We start from the raw sequence: 24,328 nt of genomic DNA, 5'->3' as shown, positions 1-24,328 counted from the left end.
CTACTGGACGGTGATTTACAAGTATAAGAGGTGTAATGCTGATCTTTCTCTTGGATGACGGCTATATGTTGTAGTGGTCCGATTTGAACAATTTATTCTGATATTGCTTTATACAGTAATCTGTGCCAAATTTTGTGAATGTATTTTGCCAAATAAAAGAAATCTCATAACAGAGCTCGATTATGATTAGTCAGTTTGTATGGCAGCTATATGCTATAGTGATCGTGTAATGGGGTTTCTTCCATAGCTGAGGTATGCTCAGCCGCTTCAGGGTCAGCCTTGGGACCCACGAACCCTTAGCAAATAAAAGATTTAATTCAATAGATGAAGTGTCCACACCCCCCTTTCAGTGGACAGCCAGACCAGCGTGATGTATACAGTGGCGATGAAAACGAGCGAGATTGGCGAGCCAGGCGTTGCCGCTTGTTGAAGCTGACACGGTGATGAAAACGAACGGAATTGATGAGCCAGGCGTTGACGCTTGTTGAAGCTGGCACGGTGATGAAAACGAACGGGATTGATGAAAATGAACGGACTCCTCTGTGTAGGAGAGATTTCGTTAATAGCCAACCGTCTTCGTTGGCCTCCCACTATCGACTATCTTGCATTGTCCTTACATTACATGTCGCCTGTTAGTCGCGTTAGTTTTAATAACGGTGCCGTAAGCAGCGGTACTGACGTCACGTGTTCTCGACGCGGCTACGGCAGTGCCATCGCGAGCTTTGGCATCACCCGGCTGCGCGAGGATACTTCGCTGGCGGCGGGTGGAAGGAGATCTCCCACGATGGTTCGGCTGGAGGCTGGCTGTATGTCCTAGTTGGCGTGTGCCGTGAACGGGGAGCGGGTGTGGAAACCTTTATTTAATAGTATTTCTTAACCTATAGTACCAGGCGTCTTAGGTCTTATAGATTACAACTAGTGACACCCATTTAATGTAATCGTATAAATGCATGAATAACTATGGTAACTGGTAAAAAAAAACTAGTTTTAAATTCTGGCCTACGGGATGGATTGTACAGTTAAAGGTAATGCAAATACATACTTAAAGCTAATGACTTAATTATAACGGCTGCTCTGAGGTGTTACTCGTATAAGTGAAGCACGCATCTGTCCTCGCCGTATCGCACCAGAACCCGGTCGCCTTCTAGCTTCTGGAGGGCTAGACGTCGGCCCCGGAAGAACAGCGTTCGCTTGGAGCGCTTTTGGGTGAGGCGGCGTCGTCTCGACGTTGGTCTTGTCAATTGCTGGGGCAGACGCCCCATCGTCGTTCGAGCATGCCGGCGTTGTTGTAGCGGGCGCCTCTTGCACCTTCTCTGCGAGTGGCTCCGCGGTACTGGCTTACTTCCTCGCGGTACTTTTTGCCGTGCCTCGCTGGCCGAGTTGGAGCGAAGCTGCAGTCGGCAGGTCGCTTTGTTTGGCGGAGAGCGTTACCCGGGCCTTCGCTTGGCCTGCTGGGTGCGTCGAAGTTTGGCCGGCGCGCGGCTCTGTCGCAGCACCATCTTCACGGTCTGCTTCCCGTGGCGTTGGGGCTCGCCTGGTGGTCGGGAGCTTCCGGGCGTTGGTGCTGAGCGGCGTCTGTCGTGGCAATGCTTCCAATGCCGCTGGTTCTGTGGCCGGCCGACTTCGGGTGGAGGCGTTGATGACGCTGCGCTCCAGGTGCTGTCTGGGTACCCTAGGACGAGTTCCGGCAGCTGACCCAGTGTTATCGGTACTTATCGCATGTAACGCGGTTGTATTCGGGTGCACCCGCGGTCGTGCTTCCGGGGGTGGCCGGAAAGGTGGCGGCCTTTGCGGGTCGTCCGGCGGCTCGATGCATGCGGCCTTCTGCTGGTCACGGGTTTCATTTTGACTATCTGGAAAGAGATGAGCAAACGGACGCTTCGATTAGTGTTGGCAACGTCTATTGTTGCGTTTTCAGTGAGGAGAGTATTCAATCGATGATTCTACTTCTCCGTAAGATGTTGCCTTTCGGTTAGCATAGCAAGGTGGTCGGCAGGTGCCTGCGTGCTCAGGCGTGTAGCGGCTAGGGGTTGACCATCGATGGTGATAGTCAGGTCTCGCTTCCTTAAGAAATCCATGCCTAAGATGGCATGTTCCGAAAGCGTCGGTAGAGCTGATACAAGTAGTCGCATAGACTTGTTACCCAGCTCTATTGTAACAGGATACATTTTCGTGCTAGGTATATACGTCTGGTTAGCTAGCTGAATGCGACAGGTCTGGCGTCTGGCTTTAATTTGGTGTTTATCTAGATGACGTTGAAGTTCTTTACCGATATATGTGAGCGTGGCTCCGGTGTCCACCAGAGCTTCTATCTGCATGCCTGCGACAGTAATGGGCAAATAATAACGGCCATCTTGTTTCCCTTCTGGGTACGGAATCGTTGCGTTGAGTGCTATTGTACTGGGTTTGGACGGAGTAGCTCGCATCGTCGCATGTGTAGGACAATTGCAGTCTCGAGACATGATTCCGTCGCGTCCACAGTGAGAGCAAAATATTCGCTGCTGGTTGCGACATTGGTGCCTTCGGTGTCCCGGCTGCTTACATCGCCAACAAACTTTCTCGCAGCAATACTTAGTACATACCGCCGTCAAACAGTGATTGGTGTTTCTTGCTTGCCTGGCCTCCTCGCTTCTTAACAATTCGTAGTCTTCCGTTAATTCGAGTTGTTCGTCTACGCTGTTGAAATCGCTCCGACGGACATATAAGCGATATTCCACCCTTAGACCGTCGTATATACGCTCGGTGTGATCTTCATCGCGAAGTTTCGGGTGTTGGCGAATAAGCGTTTGGATAGCCAGCACATAATCCTTTGCCTTCTCTCTGGGAAATTGCTTGCGCTGATGGATGGTTTCTTCCAGATGTGCGAGGTGACGTTTCGGTAAAAAGAACCGTTCAGCCTTTAACGAAAGTCGTCCCACGTGTTGATGGCGTTGCGTTTTACACGAAACCATTGCAGCGGTTTGTCCTGCAAAATTTCCGGCATAGTAGCAAGAAGCTGGTTGTTTGCTATAGAGTAGCATTCGGCTAGTTCTTCGCATCGCTCTAGAAAGTCGTGTAAATTTTCGCGACCGCTGTAGCGTATGTTCCATCGCCGCACGGAGTTTATAACCTCCAAATCCGGCAATCTTGCAGCTGAGGTTATGTCGCCACGTGTTGCTACCGCTTTGCTTGGGATTCTTACCGTGGTGGTTGGAACGAGTATGGTGGCGTTACCTTCCTCCTTCATCTCCCTTTCTAAGGCTTGCACTGGGTCCTCCGTGGATTTATGGTGGCGCTTTGCACGGATGCAGGCGCTCAGCTCGCTACGGAGGTCTGCTACGGTGCGCCCTTCGACAGCGATGTGGTGTCGTCTGCACTCGGTGACTAATCGGTCCTTCTTCAGCCAGTAAATCCAACTGGTCGTGTCCGTCTCAAGCGTTAGAGCCTTCATCGCTGGAGTACTGCGATACTTATGATTGTGTGGGGGGCGCGGCGAACCTGATTCATGAGCGTTGGTGACCGTTTCATGTTTTTCACTATCACTCACAAAGTCAGGTCCCTGCTCGGGCGCCATTTGTAATGGGGTTTCTTCCATAGCTGACGTATGCTCAGCCGCTCCAGGGTCAGCCTTGGGACCCACGAACCCTTAGCAAATAAAAGATTTAATTCAATAGATGAAGTGTCCACACCCCCCTTTCAGTGGACAGCCAGACCAGCGTGATGTATACAGTGGCGATGAAAACAAGCGAGATTGGCGAGCCAGGCGTTGCCGCTTGTTGAAGCTGACACGGTGATGAAAACGAACGGGATTGATGAGCCAGTCGTTGACGCTTGTTGAAGCTGGCACGGTGATGAAAACGAAAGGAATTGATGAGCCAGGCGTTGACGCTTGTTGAAGCTGGCACGGTGATGAAAACGAACGGGATTGATGAAAATGAACGGACTTCTCTGTGTAGGAGAGATTTCGTTAATAGCCAACCGTCTTCGTTGGCCTCCCACTATTGACTATCTTGCACTGTCCTTACATTACATGTCGCCTGTTAGTCGCGTTAGTTTTAATAATTTAATAATTTATTTGCGTAATTTGCTGCGCAAGGCACGCGAATTCCCTCAACTACCGGGCAGGGCCATCGCGAGCACTGGCATCACCCGGCGGTGATGCCTTTTCTGCGCGAGGCTGCACAGCGCAGCTTTCGTCACCGTAGCGAGGTAAGTATGCGTATGGTGCGTTAGGACGTATGGTGGAAAGCGCTGGCAGCTTTCAACATCGTAGTGAGGTAAGTTGTGTGCGTATGGTGCGGGTACATGATGTAAGGCTCTAGCAGCGTTCAATATCATAGTGAGGTAAGTTGACGTAAATTATTGTAAGGTGGTAAAAGCCACGTTACAATCGATCTGAATAATAATCCGTTTGGGCATTGTAACGTTGCCTTGGATAATAGCTAATTTCGTAAAGTTCTGTAAGCTATAGATATTATTGGGACGAGCATACATTCAGATTCACAACATTTATTGAAAAAAGAATTTGTTCACGTTGGATTCTACCCAATTTGTCAATTGCTCAAAAAAGGCTTCCAAACGGTCTATGTCATATTGTTAAGGCCCGGGAACATCAGAAATACTGATATTGTCCGGTAATAGTAATAAAACTGATTTTCTTCCTTTGCAACTGTACTTCGGAGCGTGCGCGCACCGACTGGATTCGGTAGAGGGCGTTCCTAGCTAACAAACGAGCGGCTGGTCAGTTGTCTCTGAGCAACTGGAGAGTCAGGACAAATATTTTCGCGCGACGTTTTTCTGTGAGTGCTGCAAGCAGAAAATGCAGCGTTCGTTAGAGCAGAGGTACGTGATTGAATTCTATGTGATACTCGGTAAATCTGCGACAGAGACGTTTGATATGATCAAGCAGGCTTACCCATACTTTAGCAAGAAGTGATGTGTTTCGGTGACACCAGGCCTTTTTGGAGGGCCGGGAAGAGGACGCTGATGAAGGAGCAAATCTAAAGTGAAAACGATGCTAATTGCCTTATTTGACATCAAAGGCATCATTCACCATGAATTTGTTACTCCTGGACAAACTGTCAACGTCAAGTTTTAGAGGGGAGGGGATTCAAGCAGCATGCAACTCTATTACTATTCTGAAGAATGCCTACCGTGACGCCTGCAATGTTTGGAAATCGCGCTGGCAGCTCGATGCAGAAAGGAGTCTATTTTGAAAGTTTTTAAAGAATTGTAATGATTGGTCGACTCAGTCTTATTACTTTCCGGACAAACCCCGTACAAAAGAAATAAGACTTCAGGCAAAGGCCCTCTACAAAGACACAATACGAACTTCTCGGTTTACAGCGATTTCGTCTTCTCGTACCCTTTGCATAATATACGCTATTATTCAAATTTCCAATACAATTTTCGCAGTGCATGCAGAAACGAGATTATACATTTTTGAATTTATACCGATAGCTTCTGAAGCAGCCACGGCCAGGTAAAAACTGCGTAAGGTGGTAGTTCACATCACCATAATCCCGCGTAACCCAGTCTCTAATTTTGGGTATCAGAGAGTGAGTCCACCCTCCTTTTTTTGAACTATTCCATCTTTGCTGCCATTGCTGGAGTACTTTTCATCAATTTTTGCCAATTTTTTTTATATTGGCTAGGTGTTTTGTTAGCTCTCATGTCTCGGATTGATGAACAACGCTCTGCTGCTAGATCTATGGGGAGTCTTCCCGATATAACATTGATTGAATCAACCAATACTGTTCTGAATGCGCAGCATGTTCTTAATGACGCTAGCCTGTGTATCGAAGCAGCTCCTCTTATGTACGAGCTATGTATAGATGCAGTTAAGGGGTCAGTAGGGTTATCTTTTTTGAATTTTTTTTGAATTTTTTGTTCCCTTATACCCTTAGAATTAATGTAGAAACCCACTTTACCATTGCAAGGTTTCGAAAAAGACCCAAAATTAATAATACCAGTCGACGTTCGGAGCGCTCGGAGTGCTCGGAGAGCACACCTCAAACTTTAAACGCGTTTTTCTTAAAACACACTTTTTTAAACTGGCGGACATGATTCCGGTGAACTACTCAACCGATTTGCTTAATTTTTTTTTTAATGTTCAGAAAACGCCTGGTTATCGTCCCTATATTTTTTATAATTTATTGACAATGTTATGACAAAATTTATGTAAAAAAATATGGGGAAAAATTAAAAAAAAACGTTAATTACTTCTTGATTTATCAACATTTTTTCATGATTCTAGTAGGGACGATAACCATTCACGTACTTTTTAAGAATAAATTGGGTTTTTGTGTTTCAGATGATTCAAACATGAGAAATCGTGTCCGCCAGTGAAAAAACGCATCTCATTCACCCAGCCATTTCTCCGACAGATGTCATCAAAAAATTCCGAAAAAATTTTTTTATACACTCCACGATATACCTCATGATAAGTGGAAAAAGTTCTATTGTAGAATAAAAATTTCTATAAAAAAAAAAGTCAAAAAAACAGGCCAGGTTACCTTACTGACCCCATAAACCAATTGGTGCCGCGTAGAGAATAATTGAACTACTGACACTTGTCAGCAGCTTTCTCACTAGTTGTCTGGGGCCTCGCATATTGGGCATTATTCTAGCAATTGCCGACACAGACGCCGCCGCTTTGGTGTGTGTGGCTATTAGGGGCTACTTGAATGAAAGTCTAGGATCCAGAATTACTTTTAAAAATTTAATACATTCGTAATCATAAACCACGGCGAATTTTGGGACGTATTTTCCCTCCTTTCACGGGGGTTTGGTTTAGTAACTCCTACAGTTATCCATCCTATGGTGTCCTCATGGTGGATAGAACGATAGAACATAGTAACTAGATTTCCAATCTGCTCACCAAGTTGGTAAAAGATTGGCATATTTCCTCCAGTAATAGTTTTTCTTGCCATAGGAGTTAAATTTTCCTGCTTATTTTTTTCAACGCTTGCTGCTTTTGTTGCTGTTATATAGTGGCGGTGCTCTCATCATATTTGAGCTTCGTCTAAAGGCCATGTGCTCATTTATATTTTCAAGTTTGGTTTGGTTATTTTAGTTGTGGTGTTCATATAATCCGCGTGGTTATGTTTGCAATGCACGGAGGTCACCCAAGGTTTGACGTAGGTCGTTATGTTCCTTCGCTCCCAGCTTGGTTTGACACTTAGTTATGGGCGGTGTCGGTTAACTCCATTACAGAGGCTTCGTCGGGTAGATATGTATATTATTTTAAGCTATATCCTCATCTCTGCTGCTTTCGTATAATATCAGGAGGCCGTTCAACCATCCTCCACCTGCTGTGTGTTCACACACCAAGGCTTTTGTTACCCGAACCTGTAGTTTGTTTCGAGTTGGCGGCGGGAGAAGACGAAGTGCACCGAGTTGTTCCGGTTTATGTTTTGTGGTCTTGTTTGTAATATTCCTTTTCATTTCGAAATACCATGGTTGCAACTTCGCTCGGTTTTAAATTAATATTTACAATATGTTCGAAATTTGACAATATTACATAACATAAAAGAATTATTTAAAACAAGTTCGGGTGCAACCGAACACTTTATACGTTTGCAACTTGCAAGAATCAAAGCCAGGGAAATACCTTATCAAAAAAGGATTCTGTCTGAATTTCAATTGTATATCTCACACATTGACCGACATTTTCGGTCAAAAGTCAACTATCGATACTGGGGTCCACATATTCGGTACCTAGGGTCTTGAATAGTTTTAGTTGGATTTTGACAATTTTTGCAAAATTTTATCCCTTTATATTAACTATTACTTGGTTTACAAGGTGCGTTCCAAAGTAAACAGGACTTAAAAAAATACAGAACTAATGGTTTTTTCGGCAAAATCAATTTTTTTATTCAAAATAGTCTTCTTCCGCTTCAATACAGTTTTTTGCACTGTCCAAAAGCATCTCGAACAAGTGTTTTAGCTCGTTATACCGGTCATGGCCGCCAGTATGCCGGTGCAAGCCTTTTGAATGGCCTCTACGTCTGCATAACGCTTTCCTTTCATGGGCAAATGCATTTTTCCGAAAAGGAAGAAGTCGCACGGTGCCATATGAAGTGAATACGGGGAGTGGTTAATGGTTAAAATGTGATTTTTGGTCAAATAAACCGGATACAAGCGTCGATCGATGAGACGGATTTTTGGTCGTCGGTCAATTTGTGCGGAACAAACCGTGCAAATCGATGTTTTGAAGATGTTCAATTCCATTTCCATGAATTTCAAAGATGATTTTGGCTGATTTTTGATGAATTTACTCACAGTTTCGATGGAACTTCCGGTGATCACGAATTTTGATGGGCCCACATGTTTATGCCCTCACGACCACTTTGAAATGTTGAAACCACTCGTGCACTCTGCTACGGGATAGGCATTCATCGCCATAAACTTGTTTCATCAATTGAAACGTTTCGGCAAAAGTTTTACCAATTTCAAAACAAAATTTAATGTTGTCTCTTAGTTCAAAGCTCATTTTCGCACCGATAACACAAACATATGTACTGGCACTTAAAACGCAATAGATGAAATGTTATGAAATTCTCACTGGACAATGGATAAAGATAGCAGATTCTAACGCAGCAGTCGACATATAGGTGGCGCCACCTGGGGGTGCTAGATTCAAAAAGTCTGTTTACTTTGGAGCCCGCCTTGTATGAAGGAGAAATAATAAAGTGGAATTTAAAATTGTGTTATATGAGAAGTAGGCGTGGTTGTAGTCCGATTTCGCTGTACTTAAGATATGTGATTTCACCAAAAAGTAGGCGGGCCACGCCCATCATTCAATTTTCCCATCGGTTCCAATCAACCCCTCTCATATCATTTCGTAAAACTTAATGCCTCTGGCGTAATTAGTTATTGATTTACTGCGCTTTAGAAGTTTTTAACCGTACCGTTAAATGGGGAGTGAGCGGGGTTATCATCCGATTTCATCCATTTTACTCTGTGGGTAGGAGATCTTATTATAACGGGACGGTACAAAAGTAGACCGATAGGGACAGAAACCATCATTCGACTATTTTCTGTTAGGTTACGTTAAGTCTATGGTCTATGCCATATAGTCTAAGAATTTCGTACGAATATTGAACGTGAAATTGCAACAATATCGGCCGATTTATGTTTGAAAACCGCTGAAAATTGGGTTCAGCGTCTGGACCTCTTCAAGCGAACCTGTGATGGCCGTGTAAAAAAATGGAGTTTCGTACATATATAATGGCATCGAATATACTTTCACAGGTATAACGAATTTCATTAATATCCCAAACCGTTTTTGTTCTATTTAAAAAAAAACCTTTTGTAGAGCTCTTATTGAAGAGCCCGTTATTTGCGCCTAGCAAACTTGGTTGTTTTAGTTTTAGTAGCTTAGGAGATATGCACAATAAACTTATTAGAAGCGGGGCCACGCCCACTTTTTAAAAAAGACAGACGCGTTTTACTACTGCGATTCCCTGTACAAAATTACAGTTTTATTCCTAATTAGGTGCTTAGTTAGAGATTTTTGTTTAATGGCGATTTGTGGGTGTGGCAGTGCTTCGATTAAGCCCATCTTCGAACTCGTAATTTTTTTTTAATAAGGAACCCGCGTACCAAGATATCCCAATTTTACTCAAGTTACAGCTTGCACGGACGGACGGACGGACTGATAGACAGTCAGTTAGATTTCAACTTTTCTCGTCATCCTGCTTATTTATATACACATTACCTTATATCTATCTCGAATAGTTTTAGGTGATACGTACAACCAATAGGTGAACAAAACTATAATACTCTGTATCAACAGGTTGCAAGAGTATAAAAATAGTGAATAATGATAAAAACAAGAAAACCGTAACCTTTGAACTTATAATACTCTGATCAACTTATATCTCAGCTATATGTTATTAAATATGTTATTTATTCGTAATTATTGTTTATGTTATTATTTGTTCCATTCAATGCCGAATTTTTGTTATTTATCCGAAATATTGCAAACTAAAATTAAGAAGAAAGAATTAAGTAAAAACATTATTTCAAATATTAAAATATGAATTAAAATAATATTTTTGTAGTTGATTAAAAGATCTTAATGCAAATGTATTTATGTATACATGTAAATCGAATTTAATAATACAATATCTTAAAAAAATTTTATTTTATTTAAAAAATGCAGTTAATGAATATATTTAATAATTTAATTTCCGAACCAAGCATTCAAACAATGCAATTGTGTTTGTTTTATACTTTTACTGTCAAAATTTTACTTTCCATTTGTCACAGCAAAATGTAAAATATGTTTACACCATAGGAACGTTTTCCATTCCCAACAAAACACAGATAAAAATATTACCGTTTGGAAAGTCTAATATTGAAAGCTGTGGATTTTTTTTAGTAAAACTTAACTCCTCAAATTCACCTCACTGATTTGTAGAAACTTTTGTATATCTCTCTGAACAGGTTATTTTTAAGATCACTATACTTGAATACAAACTCAACGAAAAGGGGTTTCTTTCTCATAGGTATGGTATTATTTAACAGGTAAACGAAAAGCCAGCGTAATCTCCACTATGAAGTGTAATGTGTGTTTACAACTACACATAAAAGTATATTGAGAGAGTGCGTAAAAACCTGTTGCTGTATGTGTTTGGAAGAATTTACCTTACGATACTAGTATACACGTTGAACGAGTATGGGCTATGATGGCTGTTGCTGCTTGAAATGCCAGTAAAACCGTGTTCGTTGCGCCTTAAATATGCTGCTAAAACGTATTAACTTTGTTTGAGCTTTTTAACCAAATTAAATCAGTCAATAGTAAATAGTTGTACTTACTTTTCTCAACATGTTTAAAAAAAACTAAATCCAGTTCAAATCTGATTGGACTAATATTTGTTATACATATATATGTATATAGATGACTAAAAGCCCTCGTCTAAAGTGCAATAAGATATAATAAGGCAAAAAGTTAATTGCTGCAATTACGAAAACAGGTAGGTAAGTATGTAGGCGAGTGTGACAACGGATTTGTGAGAGTTTTGATCCTCTCTTTCAAAATAATATCAGAAGAGTGATCAGGTTTCGGAGAGTTGTATGTACTCAATGTTTGCTCGAAACCAATAATATGTAAAAGGTTGGAAAATTGAAGTGCTCTATAATACTTTATGAAGAATTTTTATAAGCATTAAATGTCAATTTTGTACAAATATATACCATACATACATATTTATATGTCAATGCTCCGAAAATATCCAATTGTATAAGAGAAATGACAGAAATTTAGCTTGAGTCGTAGCAAAAGTTTTACGTGCATGAAGGCCTAATAGACCTGAAAACTTAAGTGAACTTAGATGTTATTCATTTTTTTGTTTAAAGTTATTTATGTGTACTTACTTATATTCATATACATATGTATGTATATACGAATACACATATGTGCTCATATTAAAAATTTGATAAGTGAGTATATCTTATCTACTTCCATCGAACTGGTGTTTAAACAGTTTTCACGTTCATATATTTGTATATTATACCTAACATACATATGTACATCGTAGTATTCCTTATGTTGCACTTATCACATATGCCTAGGTACATATACATCTGGTATAAATACATATTATATATGTATATCTATGAGAAAGGGATATTTTCAGTAATAATATTTATCCTTGGAAGGTGGTGAAATCGGTATTAATTTCTAAAATGCGATATAGTATGATAAAAACTGTCATCTCATCATCATCCACCACTTCTAAACAAATTGTACAAACTAGTTTATTTTCAGTTAGCCGTTTTTGGATTTAAAATTTGTCACCAAGACAGACAACTTTATTCGGAGTTTAGCGTAATATCCGTTCAAATGAATATTACATTAATAAAATATAAATTTAAAATATGTCACATTTAGATTAAACAAAAGGGAACTAAGGATGCATTAAACCTGCCAGTTCAATCATTAGAAATGAGAGTATGTGTCCTGAAATCTGAAAATACTTAATCGACCGATTTTACTCAATGTTGCGTTTCTTAATTAGCAAAGGTGAGCGAGGGAAATAATGAGAGTGCAAGAGAGTAATTAACATCATTGCTCACTCGGTAATGGGAGTTGCTCAGGTGTGCTGTGTTGTTAGGAATATCAGCAGTAATACCACTGTAACATACATACAGTGATTGCCAATTAAATGGTGCAACTCAAGCACACATGTGAAATGTTCTTTGCGTAGTTCTAAATCAAAATTTATATACAATAATCTCCCTGTGTTGTAATATTTTCAGTCTGATAATATCGATATTTTTTGATAAACAACTCTTCATAATGTCTCAAAAACTTCCGATACTCTTGGAAACGTCATTGCATTTATTTTAAATAATCATAAACCTAAATACAGTACCTATTACAAAAATTTTGCCTAATCATTCGTATCCGTATCACTCGGAGTACATACAAGTATATTTATCAACTATTAAATAAACAAAAATCTTTTATTCATATTACGATTTGGTATAAGATCAATTTAGAGTATACTTTCGGTATAGAGAACGACGGCTGTAGTGTCTAGGTACGCACTTATATTTACTATATGTAAAAAGTGCATTCCTACTATCTACTATATAAGTTTAAATACATAAGTGGATATAAGTTACTACATATTACTGATTTTTTTAGTGCACATGTGCGTGAGTATTTGAAATGGAAAATATGCCAACAAATGGAATTAAGTTTTTAAAAACACTTCTATGATCAACTGTTCTTCTCATTTGCCCAGAGTGTGGTAGCAGGGCTTAAACATTCAAGCGTGACTTACTTATGTATGTATTTGTATACGTACGATACCTGGTGGAGATGCATGAAGAGATCGGCAATTGGACTCATAACAACAAATAAAACGAGAACCGAGGTGAAATTAGAGTTAAATTAAACACAAGAAAGCACAGCTCTACACTCTTCAATGTTTTAAATATCTAACATAGGGTATATATGCAATGAATTGTATTTGGACACATGTATGTATATGAATACGTACATACATAAATAAAAATATTGCTTTTCTCCAAATTTTTATATAAAGACCTACGTGTAATGAGTATACAAGTTTACCTTTGGAGTTCGCGTCTTACCTATGTGATGTCTATACATACATATGTATATATGTATACCTTCTCATACAGATATGTGATTGTATGTGTTTTAAGTGTTTACTGACTCTCTTTTTCGTATTTTTGCTTTTTGTAAGATACGTTTGTAGTTTCACTTGTTAACATTTTCCCGGCTATGTTCACAAGCAATTTGGTTAAAGGCTGATGCCTACATCGTCGATCAGTAGTAACCTCAGTCAGTTGCTGACATTCCATCGAGAGATGAGCGCGAGTATACCGGTAACACTTGAAAATTTTTAAACGTAGTAATCTTTAATTATTGCCAATGTGGGTTTAATGTTGTGGTAAATGCTGTTTCATGTATATGTACATACATAAGTTATTGTTGAAATAAATACCAGCTTTTACCCCTAGGAGAAAATAAAATATAAAATTTTGTACACGTTTTTCTTCTCTTAACTTTCATTTGCTAACTATACATACATACATATATAAATTTATATCATTATAATATAATTTAACAGTTTTTAAAAATACAATAAAAGTGTATTTTATAATAAAATGGCTTTAAAAATATATGCGTAGAATATACAAACGCCCATACTTACATATGTGTGTAACAACTTAATAGTGACTATATGTGTAACGACTGTAACCAAGTCCAATTGATGGCATGAAAATTGTTTGTGGAACACACGACAAGAAAGAGAAGGGGAATTTGCGAAGAACAGGTTAAAAGAAAAGTGCAGTAATGTTGGTATTGTATGGAAGTATATATGTACATACATAAGTTCCAATCAAATGAAATTTTAAAGTTATTAAAGAAAATTGCAATGCGTACAAATCTGTGAATACGTACGGCGGAAACTGTGGTGTAACAGGTAGTCTCCACCGAAACAGCAAAGTAACAAGTGAGAAGTGATAGTTGGAAAACCGACCAATACGGAAAGGAGGTAATAATAACAAGATAAAACATTAAAAAGAGATCGAAGAAAGTGGAGTAACTAAAAAAATGATTTTTAAGTCGATAGTAGTTTCGCAATGTTAACTTTCAGTTGTAAATGTTTAGCTGAAAATCCATTTCTTGCCTCAAACCCTTTGAGTATGCGTATATGTGTCTTCACAATAGTAGGTATGGACTCATATACCATATATACTATGTAGTTGAGCTACAGAATTAATTGTCCATTGGAACAAAATTGTTGATACTGTTGTTATAAAATGGGTAACTTAAACTTTATACCAAATTTTCATACATTGTACTGCCATAAGAACTTTTCCTGAAAATAACAAGATAAAATTTGCGCGAGTGACGTTTAGAGAGAGAGAGCACTCACAGAGGAGGTAGAATTGAGAATCAATTGGTCTCGAGAACATACCTTACGGAATGTCTTTAGGATATAACTGGATTTTGATTAGTTGTAAATGTTAGAGCTATTAGAACAAAAAATGGTTAGTTGGTAAAAGCTTGAAAATGATAAGCTCTTTTTGTGAGCTTTTGGGCACAATTAAGGGTACTGTAAAAAGTTTACAAGTTTCACGTTTCTAATCGGACTAGTGTGTAGTATTATAATGGATAAAATTGTGTGAATACATGTTTTCGAGTATACTTGAGTAATGCAAAAAAATTAATGCAATCAAACCTCGCCTTCCCCTAGCCCCTTTATATGTGATATAGTGATTTCTCAATTATTTTTGACATTCATCTGAATTTAAAGAGTTTATTGCGGTCAATATATGTATGTGATTTTAACGAAATTAGTAAACAAGTTTTATTTACCATGATGTGCTTAAGGGCTGAATGGGAATAAAATAAGTCTATAGCCTTTGTTTGTGTTTATATCATATAAAGGGTGATGCATTTTTAGGTTTGCTAATTTTTTAGCAAAAAAATTGAAGATTATCCTTTCAATTGTCAAATGGTCCATCCGTTGTGTTCAATTTTCGATTTTTTGTTTTGCTCTAAGCGAGACTTTAGACTTTACATATCCTTAAAGGAAAAAATCTAACGGTATGTTATCATATGATCTTGGTGTCCAATCGACTGCCCCAAAACGTGAAATTATCTGCTCACCGAAATGTTCTCTCAATAAATCCATTGATTTATGTGATGTGTAGGAAGTGGCGCCGTCTTGTTGAAACAAAGTGTCGCTGAGATCACGAGCTTCATTTTCAGGTATCAAATAGTCGGTTATCATGGCGCTATAACGGTCGCCATTGCCGGTTACGTTCTCACCGGCATCATTTTAGAAGAAATACATCCACAAACCACACCAAACCGTTGTTTTTTCTGGATGATATCTTCATGTTGCTCTTCGCCCCCATTACGCCAGATTTGGGCCTCATCGCTGAACAAAATTTAGCTCACAAACGTCAGATCTTCTTAGAACATTTCAAGAGCCCATAGAGCGAAGCGATGTCGCTTGGAAAGTTCGATCGGTTTTAGTTCTTGAACAAGCTGTATTTAGTAGATATCGACGAAAAGTGTGCCAAGTCATTCCATACGTCAGTCCGAGTTCGACTTTCTGTGGACTTCGTGTACACTCACTATGGACAGAGAGATATTGTTGCGAATAGTACGCTGAGTAGGCCGATTATGTTGACCATAAGCTCAGCGAAGCGCGCGAAACACATTCTTTACAGAACATGAACTTTCTTAAAAAACTTTTGTAAACGTTCTTCAGGCGTAAGGCTTTCCATGATGAAGTGCCAAACAATACTGAACAAAAATAACATGACAGCTTGACACGACTCACGATACAAGAAAAACAAGAAAATTTTCATTTCAATAGTTACAATAGTAAACGTGAGTTAAAATATAATAAATAAAACTTGGCAAGATTGAGGATATAAGTTATACTACTTCAACTGACATTGTTGTTGCTTTCACAGTTTTTTGACAATAGTGCATAGGAATGACCAATCGAAGGCAGCTAATGACTGTTAAGGTTTTACGTAACTGTTACTTTTTGTTCACCTAATGGTTGTTTGTATCACCTAAAAAATAGGTTTAGATATATGTTTATATAATATATTTAAAACATCAATAAGATGAGACGAGTTCGTAGATGGGCGTAATCGGGCGGGTGCCACGCCCACATAACACCAATAAACCAAAATATATAAAATGCCATAACTACGCACTAAATTAAAATATGGAACCGTAATTTTGCACAACGGATCGTAGTTGCAGAATATAACAAGATATATAATTGAAATTCAGGTGTAATTCTTTTCTGACAATGATATGTCTGTATGTCAAAAATGCGTGGAAACTGGTCAATATTTTCCTTAGCAATAAATAATAATATAATACAAAGATTTTCGAACTTCTGGATGACTTTATACCGCATATATCGGCCAATAGCTGAGCTAGGGCCTAAAACGGATAAAATCAAGAGAAAATTGATTTAGGGCCCATATAACTAACATGAAACATTCTGCTGACTTTACTTCATATGATTGGTTATGGTATGTGAGGTAGCTTAATGAAACCAAGGGGACATTATACTGGTATGTGTCGATACTACACCCAACTTCCATATACTTCATATAATGATTTTCGTTTTTCTAACGAACCTTATGGAGAATAAGACAGTCAGAGTGTGGGTTGTACATTTAAAAAATCCTTGACAACGCGTTTTCAAGTCAACCTGAGCAATGTCTAAATTAATGCAAGCCGTTCTCTTCTCTGCCCAAAAACACCCCCTATAATGATTTCCTTTTGGCCACCTGACTTTAAACCCTTCAAGTTGGTCAAAATATGATATTTTAATGAAACTAAATGAAAAAGCGTTTTTTTTTTAATTATATGCTTTAGCGCTTAATTAGAATGGAATCGGTGTATATGTTGCTTTAAACCTCATCTCCCTAATATAAAGAATTTCAATGCTCTGGTCTAAATATATAATATTAAATTTAGTCTCTTCAGTCGAGTTAATACCACATATCGCTCGTTTGAAGATGTTTTTAATATAAGTTGAGCCGATGTGAACTAAAATATAGCAATAAAACTAACTGTATAAACATTGGCATATAATCTACATATATAGATGTTCAATAAAATGATTATATATGGAATTGTTGTAAGTACCATATGTGGACATATCAGCCAGAGAAGTATCAGAAAGGTTTAAGAATAGAAATATAAAATCTTACGATTCGTTTGCCAAGATAAGTTAATATAAAAAGGTGTCAAAAAGTTATTTAGCAACACACAATCTGACACAAGCCGATAACATAGAACCTTACGATGCGACGTTGCCGAATGTGTTTATGTATGTAAAACTTTATTATAATTTTATTTTAATATTATAGTTGTGGACATAAATTCCTATAAAAACGAGTTGACATAGATGCACACATATACAAATGCGCTCATAAACATATACATACGTCTAAATAATATAATAACTTCACTTGTAGATAGTTACATGTATTAGACGACTATTCAAATATGTAAATACATACATCTAAACGTATGCTTATGTGTGTATACATATATTAAGTCCGTACGCAAATAGTCATGCATTAAATTGCGAAATTAGTCGGCATTGGTGAGTATACTCGATTAACCCATACACTTTCTGACCTTTGAACATTGCACGTCCGAGACCGAGAAATCACCGGCTTTACTCGAACTGAATAAGTTTAGCGACAGTAAATGCTGATTTTAAAGTATTTTACTTTTCATCGAGTATATCTATGTGTGTATGTATGTGCATACATATTTTAATAATATGTGGATATATAGCGAAGTAGGAAAATTAAAGAGAAATTATATCGTCAAATTGTGCACTGAAATGGGGCGAAACCAACGTTTACACTCAATTTACATACGTATGAATATATACTATACTATTCCTAGCTTTTAATTTAACGTTTAATCGAATAATCTTAAGTCGATAGCTGCATAGTTTATTTTTGTTATTATTAATTACTTCTGTGTATTTACTCTATTTTTTATTTATTCTGTTACGAACATCTTTTCGCGGTCTTTAGATATCTAAATATGAAATGCGGTATCCATATTAGCACAATGATAAGCTAAACTCTGCTTTGAAACCCTCTTTAAAGGGTGCTTTCAGCAGTTTATGGCACTATTATCCTGCATGTATCGGGTGATTTTTTAAGAGCTTGATAACTTTTTTTTAAAAAAAAACGCATAAAATTTGCAAAATATCGGTTCTTTATTTGAAACGTTAGATTGGTTCATGACATTTACTTTTTGAAGATAATTTCATTTAAATGTTGACCGCGGCTGCGTCTTAGGTGGTCCATTCGGAAAGTCCAATTTTGGGCAACTTTTTCGAGCATTTCGGCCGGAATAGCCCGAATTTCTTCGGAAATGTTGTCTTCCAAAGCTGGAATAGTTGCTGGCTTATTTCTGTAGACTTTAGACTTGACGTAGCCCCACAAAAAATAGTCTAAAGGCGTTAAATCGCATGATCTTGGTGGCCAACTTACGGGTCCATTTCTTGAGATGAATTGTTCTCCGAAGTTTTCCCTCAAAATGGCCATAGAATCGCGAGCTGTGTGGCATGTAGCGCCATCTTGTTGAAACCACATGAGTCAACATTTAAATGAAATTATCTTCAAAAAGTAAATGTCATGAACCAATCTAACGTTTCAAATAAAGAACCGATGAGATTTTGCAAATTTTATGCGTTTTTTTTTAAAAAAGTTATCAAGCTCTTAAAAAATCACCCGATATATACTTATATCTTCAAATATACATATGTCCCTGTTACTTTAACTTAAAATATTGCATGAGATACATTTTTTGGTAGGCACGAATCAAAATCTCATTTAAAATTTATAGTTTGCATTGGGGCCTAATAGCTAGATAATATCTTAAGCATTACTCTCATTCCTAATGAATGTAATTTATATATAATATACATATATTATATATAGATACATATAAAATTAAATATCTAGGATTTAAATGTAATTGTGTTTTTAATTTTTCAGGAAAGACATTAAACTGTGAAAACGTTAAGGCATGTCAACAAATGTGAAAATCCTTTAATTTTATACATATGTCTATGCAGAGAAATTTGTTTAGTCAACACGTTAATATTTTTAACAAATCCAAGAAAATACTCCACTAATATTACAAATGCAAAAGCAAATAAAAGAAAAAGACTTCCTGTGATCATATTCAAGACATTCTAATAAACAAACGGCCATATATACAAAACCTTAAAAAGGAAATATGCAGGTCTCAGAATATTTGGTGTCGCTATATATCGCAACATGTGGACAAAATGGGCCAGGACTTGGAGCGGATGAAAAGGAAATAATATTGCTAGTGTACATTATTTTGGAAGCTAGTAGCGGAAAGGTAATTAACTTTGATGACATAATAATATTCACTTTTTGATTGTAGTTATTAATATTGTTGTATATTTAATACTCCTGTTTTATAAGTTTACGAAGTATAGATGACTGAACACATGTAATAATCAACTTTTAAATTTATTTCTCTTACAATGTTTATTTGAACTGTGGTTCTGAGGTTTTTTAGGTTTAAAAATAAATAAACATTATATTACGTTGACCATTATATCTTAAATTGTGTGTTAAATTAAAGAAAAACATAAACTTTTTTAATTTAACCTACAACAAATCTACTTTATTAATAATAATGTATTTTATGAACCGCATGCAGCTAAGATGGGACTCTCTTTGTATTAGTGCATTAATGCATATATTAACAAACCTAAATGTGGATTCTTCGTTTTCAAAGCGATCTTGGCATTTTCTCTTAACTTTATTATTAGCTCTGTAAAGATCTACTGAAAAGTCACAGGCCTGACCCTAGATGACGATACTAGAATTATGATTTTTAGTTAGGCCTAACATTCAAAAGGCACGTGTATAAATTTGACAGCTTTCGGATCATTAGTTTGTAAATTGTATCGGAGAATCAATTTTCAAGGATTGGTATATTAAATTTAGACGTGGTAAAATGATCACCGATGCAGTGAACGCAGTGGACGCCCAAAAGAGGTTGTTATTGACGAACACATCAAAAAAGTCCACAAAATAGTTTTGGATGACTCTAAAGTAAAGTTGTTCGAAACAACAGGCACTCTAAAGATATCCACTGAATGTGTACGAAATATCTTCTTCTTCTTAATTGGCGTAGACACCGCTTACGCGATTATAGCCGAGATAACAACAGCGCGCCAGTCGAAATATCATTCAAGAATATTTGGGTATGAGAAAGGTGTGAAAGGAATGAAGGAGATCACCGAAACTGAGGCATATTCTGAAGCAAAGGACAAATAGTACTACAAAAATGGTATCGAAAAGTTGAAGGGTCGCTATAATCAGCGTATCATAAAAAAACGAACTTTTCAAAAAAACTTACTGTGGTAGGCCGGGGAGTTGTCAATTGACCTGTTACTTATTTCTTCCTGCAGTGCGATTACTACAATATTAATAAATCTGAATTAAAGCGAATTTCTCCGAAAAGAAGCCCGAACTATTGTCTAAAAATAAATGGATATTTACCAGTTATATGTATATACCGAACTATGCATGTATTTGTTAATTTCGATTGTTAAAATACATGTATATGTATAAAAACACGCATGACAACATGTGGTTGTAACACATTTCCAAATAGCGTTTGGCGAATATTTTCAAAAGTTAACAAGTGAGGAAGATCATAGGTTCAGTTGTTGCCGATTTGCCATTTTCAAGGATCGAAACCGGGGAAATACCTTCTTCTTTCGCAAAACTTTATTTAAAAGAAGTAAGGAAGGGCTAATTTTGGGTGCAACTGAACATTTTATACTCTTGCAAATAGCAAGAACCAAGACCAGGGAAATACTTTAAGGTGTAAAACTAATAAAATAGAGTAAATTCAGTCGGATGTTCGAAATTCCTGATATTAGTTATATAGGGGCTAGGCCAAGTTTTCGCTCAAATGTATCTCTTTTAGACATAAAGTCACCCGGAATTTCGAAAATCTTTATATTAAGTATATGGGGGCTAAGGGAAGTATTGGTCCGTTTCAACCCATTTTTGACATACAGACAGTCCATTATAAGAGAGGGGTTATCCTTGAATTTCAGTTATATCAACTATAGGTAACGGGGTCTAAATATTCGGTACCTAGGGACTTGAACAGTTTTTACTGGAATCTGAACGAAAAAGTGGAATTTAAAATTGTGCTATATGAGAAGTAGGCGTGCTTGTTGTCCGACTTCGTCCATCTTCGCACTGTGACATTAGAATGTGAAAGTAATGTCATATATAATATTAAGTTTTGTCGAATTCTATCTGGTCACGAGATATGTGTCATGCCCGTCGTCCGATTTTCATACTGTTTCCATAAAGCCTTTTCATACCATCTCGGATGTAAAATTTAATGTCGCTGACGTAACTAAATAGTTATTGCGCTTTAATTTCTTTTAACAGTACCATTATTACTTTATTATAGGGAGTGAGTCATCTATTTTTACACTATCGGTAGGAGTTTTTAAATATTTGTACTCAAGAAACTTTGTTATTGTAGGTTTAAGTAGTTTAGGAGATATGTACATTAAACTTATTAGAGAGCGGGGCTATGTATATATATTTTAGTCAGTTTTAGCGCTATAAGTAGTTCGGAACCTAAGCGTTATAAGAGCGGTGGATTCCCACACTTTCACACTGCAGTATACGTTGGCTGAACGTAATATATCCTACCGATCTTGGTTAGGCATGGGATATATTTACATTAAACCATAATTTTTCCACACTGGGATAACACTTGTTTTGAGTTTTTTAGTTTCTGACTGTGTCATTATTTTGTAGTGATTTTTCGAGCTACGCCGTTTTGTGGGCGTAATTCGTACTAGGGTTCAAAAGAACATGGTTATAAAGAATTTTAAGATATTTTTTTCTTATTTTAAACTAAGTTATCGTTTAGAACGACATGCGGAGACATAGACATACTTTTCGCCTCGACAATTTCATATAATACCATATATCCAACCATATGTCGTCCTTGACAAGTTTTAAATGTTATAAAAAATGGTTAGGTCAACAAAGCTATTATACTCTGTCTAGCAGAGAGTTGCACTATTGCAACATGTTGATCCGGAGTATAATAGTTTTGTTCATTAAACGGTTGTACGTATCACCTAAAACTAATCGAGATAGATATAGATAAAATCTAACATACATATGTTGAAATCTGGCTGCCTGTCCCTAGAGTAAAAAGATATTTTGTTGAAACCAATAGCCAAATTCGCTTAGGATAATTTTTATCAGAACCCACGTTGTGAAAATGAATGAAAATGATTTGCCCACTCCCCACATCGTTATGTATTTAACAGTACCGTTGTACTGTTAAAACTACTTAAAGCGACATTAAATTTTACGATGGACGATGCGAGCTTCATCGCTCACTTTAAAATAAATCACAGATCGCAGACCTGTTAACCGATTTCAACCAAATTCTTCTAAAGTTCCTTTTTAATAATGCGAAAATGGGCAAATTCGGACTGCAACCACACTTTTCACGTTCCAGTGTACAAATCAAAAAGTAATTAATATAACGGGATAAAATTTTGCACGAATGATTCAATGATTCTAGGCGCTAGGTATCGAATATTTGGACCCCAGTACTTATAGTTGACTTTTTATCATATCGGTCAAGGGGTGAGATATACATATAATTAATATTCAGGGATAATCTTTTCCTGACAAATGGGTTGAATTGTGTCAATAATTCCGTAGGTTCCATATACCTAATACAATGATTTTCGAACTTCCACGTGACTCAATACCGCATATATCGGTGAACATGAGAGTTATACCTATGAAAACGATAGATCATATTTTACTGATAATGGTGTGTCTTTGTTAAAAAGGTTAAAATTTGGCTAAAACTTGACCTAACCCCCATATAACATCTGAGTGACTTTACTCTATTTGATTGATGATAGTAACTTAATGAACCTTAGGGAACATTTTATTAGAATGCGGCATATTAATAGTATGTAGTATTGACGAAAATAGATAAAATCGGGTCGATGTTAGTCCCAACTCCCATATATTACATATGGATAATGAAACAAACCGCTCTAATATAGTACCTGTTTTATATGTAAACAATCATTGTATCAGAGTAATTTTTTCACAAAAATGTCGATATTTACAAGATCGCACACTGATTCATATGATTTTTTAAGTAAAATTTTATTCACAATGATTTCGAACTTCAATAAATGTTCGACTTTTTTGTCTAAAGACTTTGGAGCAGTTTCAGAGCATTTAACTCATTCTAAAACCGAAAATCCTGTACATAAAGATAACCCTTGAACCCGGGACTGAAGCTTTTAGTGCGCGCGTGTATCGCAAATATTTATATACATACTTAGGCATAAACTTGCTCCGTATATTTGCTTGCGGCACACACGCATTCAATATACATTATTTGTGAATTGCCCTCAGGCTTTGCTTACCTATGCGAGACCTTCTTTCATAATTACACATTTCACAATTGCATGTGCAATAGAAAATTTTAAGCTCATAACTGGAAATGTTGTTCATTTACTTGAACTGTTTCGTTAATATATTCTACAATAATGAAGTATTTGGGTTCTCCTTATTTTATTATTTTTACGCAAAACCATGTAAAATCACGATATTTTAAAATTTAACCGTACGCGCATAATAACTTGACCAATCAGGCCATAACCCAAATGCAACCAATTTGTTTATGTGTTTTGTTAAAGGTAATTTTAAATTAAATTATAGTTCAATAAATGAACAAAACATGTCAGACATTTCTCTAGACCATTTCTAACATTTAACAATAATCTAGATAAATATTACGCTTATCATATTTTTTTTTATGGAAAAAACTTATGAAATGAGTTCATGTTTTTCCTAACCACTATTCAGTTAACTTTATACCTCAACATATGTACAATATATGTAGATTTGATTACCTTAAAATATTAATATTTAAAGCATTGCAAACACATTTAAATATTTCGCATTCTTTTAATACTTTACTGGGAAATTATATAATTTGAACGACGCTAAAACATAACCCTGTTAATGCTTTTCTCGCATCGACTTGAGAATGGCAAATAATTTACACTTAATTATACATAATTATAACTTGAGCTCTAGTGTTATATTAATTATTTGTAATTATCGTGAATTTCGGTTGCTGAAATGCAATCACATTTACTATACTACAAAATATCTGAGTTTCAACGCGTAATGTTGTTTATAACAGCGTGTGGTA

The 24,328-nt window shown here is 37.0% G+C and overlaps 1 protein-coding gene across 7 annotated transcripts in view; it reads left to right on the top strand.

Moving 5' to 3' along the window:
• The first annotated feature begins 10,692 nt into the window (after positions 1–10,692).
• The window catches only part of LOC126754504 (RNA-binding protein fusilli), a 37,400-nt gene continuing 23,764 nt past the window's right edge, over positions 10,693–24,328 (top strand). The window contains exons 1-2 of one of the 7 annotated variants that reach the window (XM_050466531.1): positions 10,693–10,961; positions 19,042–19,414. In XM_050466531.1, the coding sequence (XP_050322488.1) occupies positions 19,286–19,414 (129 nt within the window). In that variant the 5' untranslated portion in view covers positions 10,693–10,961; positions 19,042–19,285. Of the gene's footprint in view, positions 10,966–13,236; positions 13,413–13,592; positions 14,022–19,041; positions 19,415–24,328 lie in introns of those variants that run through there. The other 6 variants (XM_050466530.1, XM_050466532.1, XM_050466527.1 and 3 more) reach the window with 6 other exon arrangements.

Source organism: Bactrocera neohumeralis, chromosome 4 (genome assembly GCF_024586455.1).
Source record: "Bactrocera neohumeralis isolate Rockhampton chromosome 4, APGP_CSIRO_Bneo_wtdbg2-racon-allhic-juicebox.fasta_v2, whole genome shotgun sequence".
Lineage (NCBI taxonomy): Eukaryota > Metazoa > Arthropoda > Insecta > Diptera > Tephritidae > Bactrocera > Bactrocera neohumeralis.
Note: the sequence above shows the minus strand (reverse complement) of the source record. Positions and strands in the feature narration are given on the sequence as shown.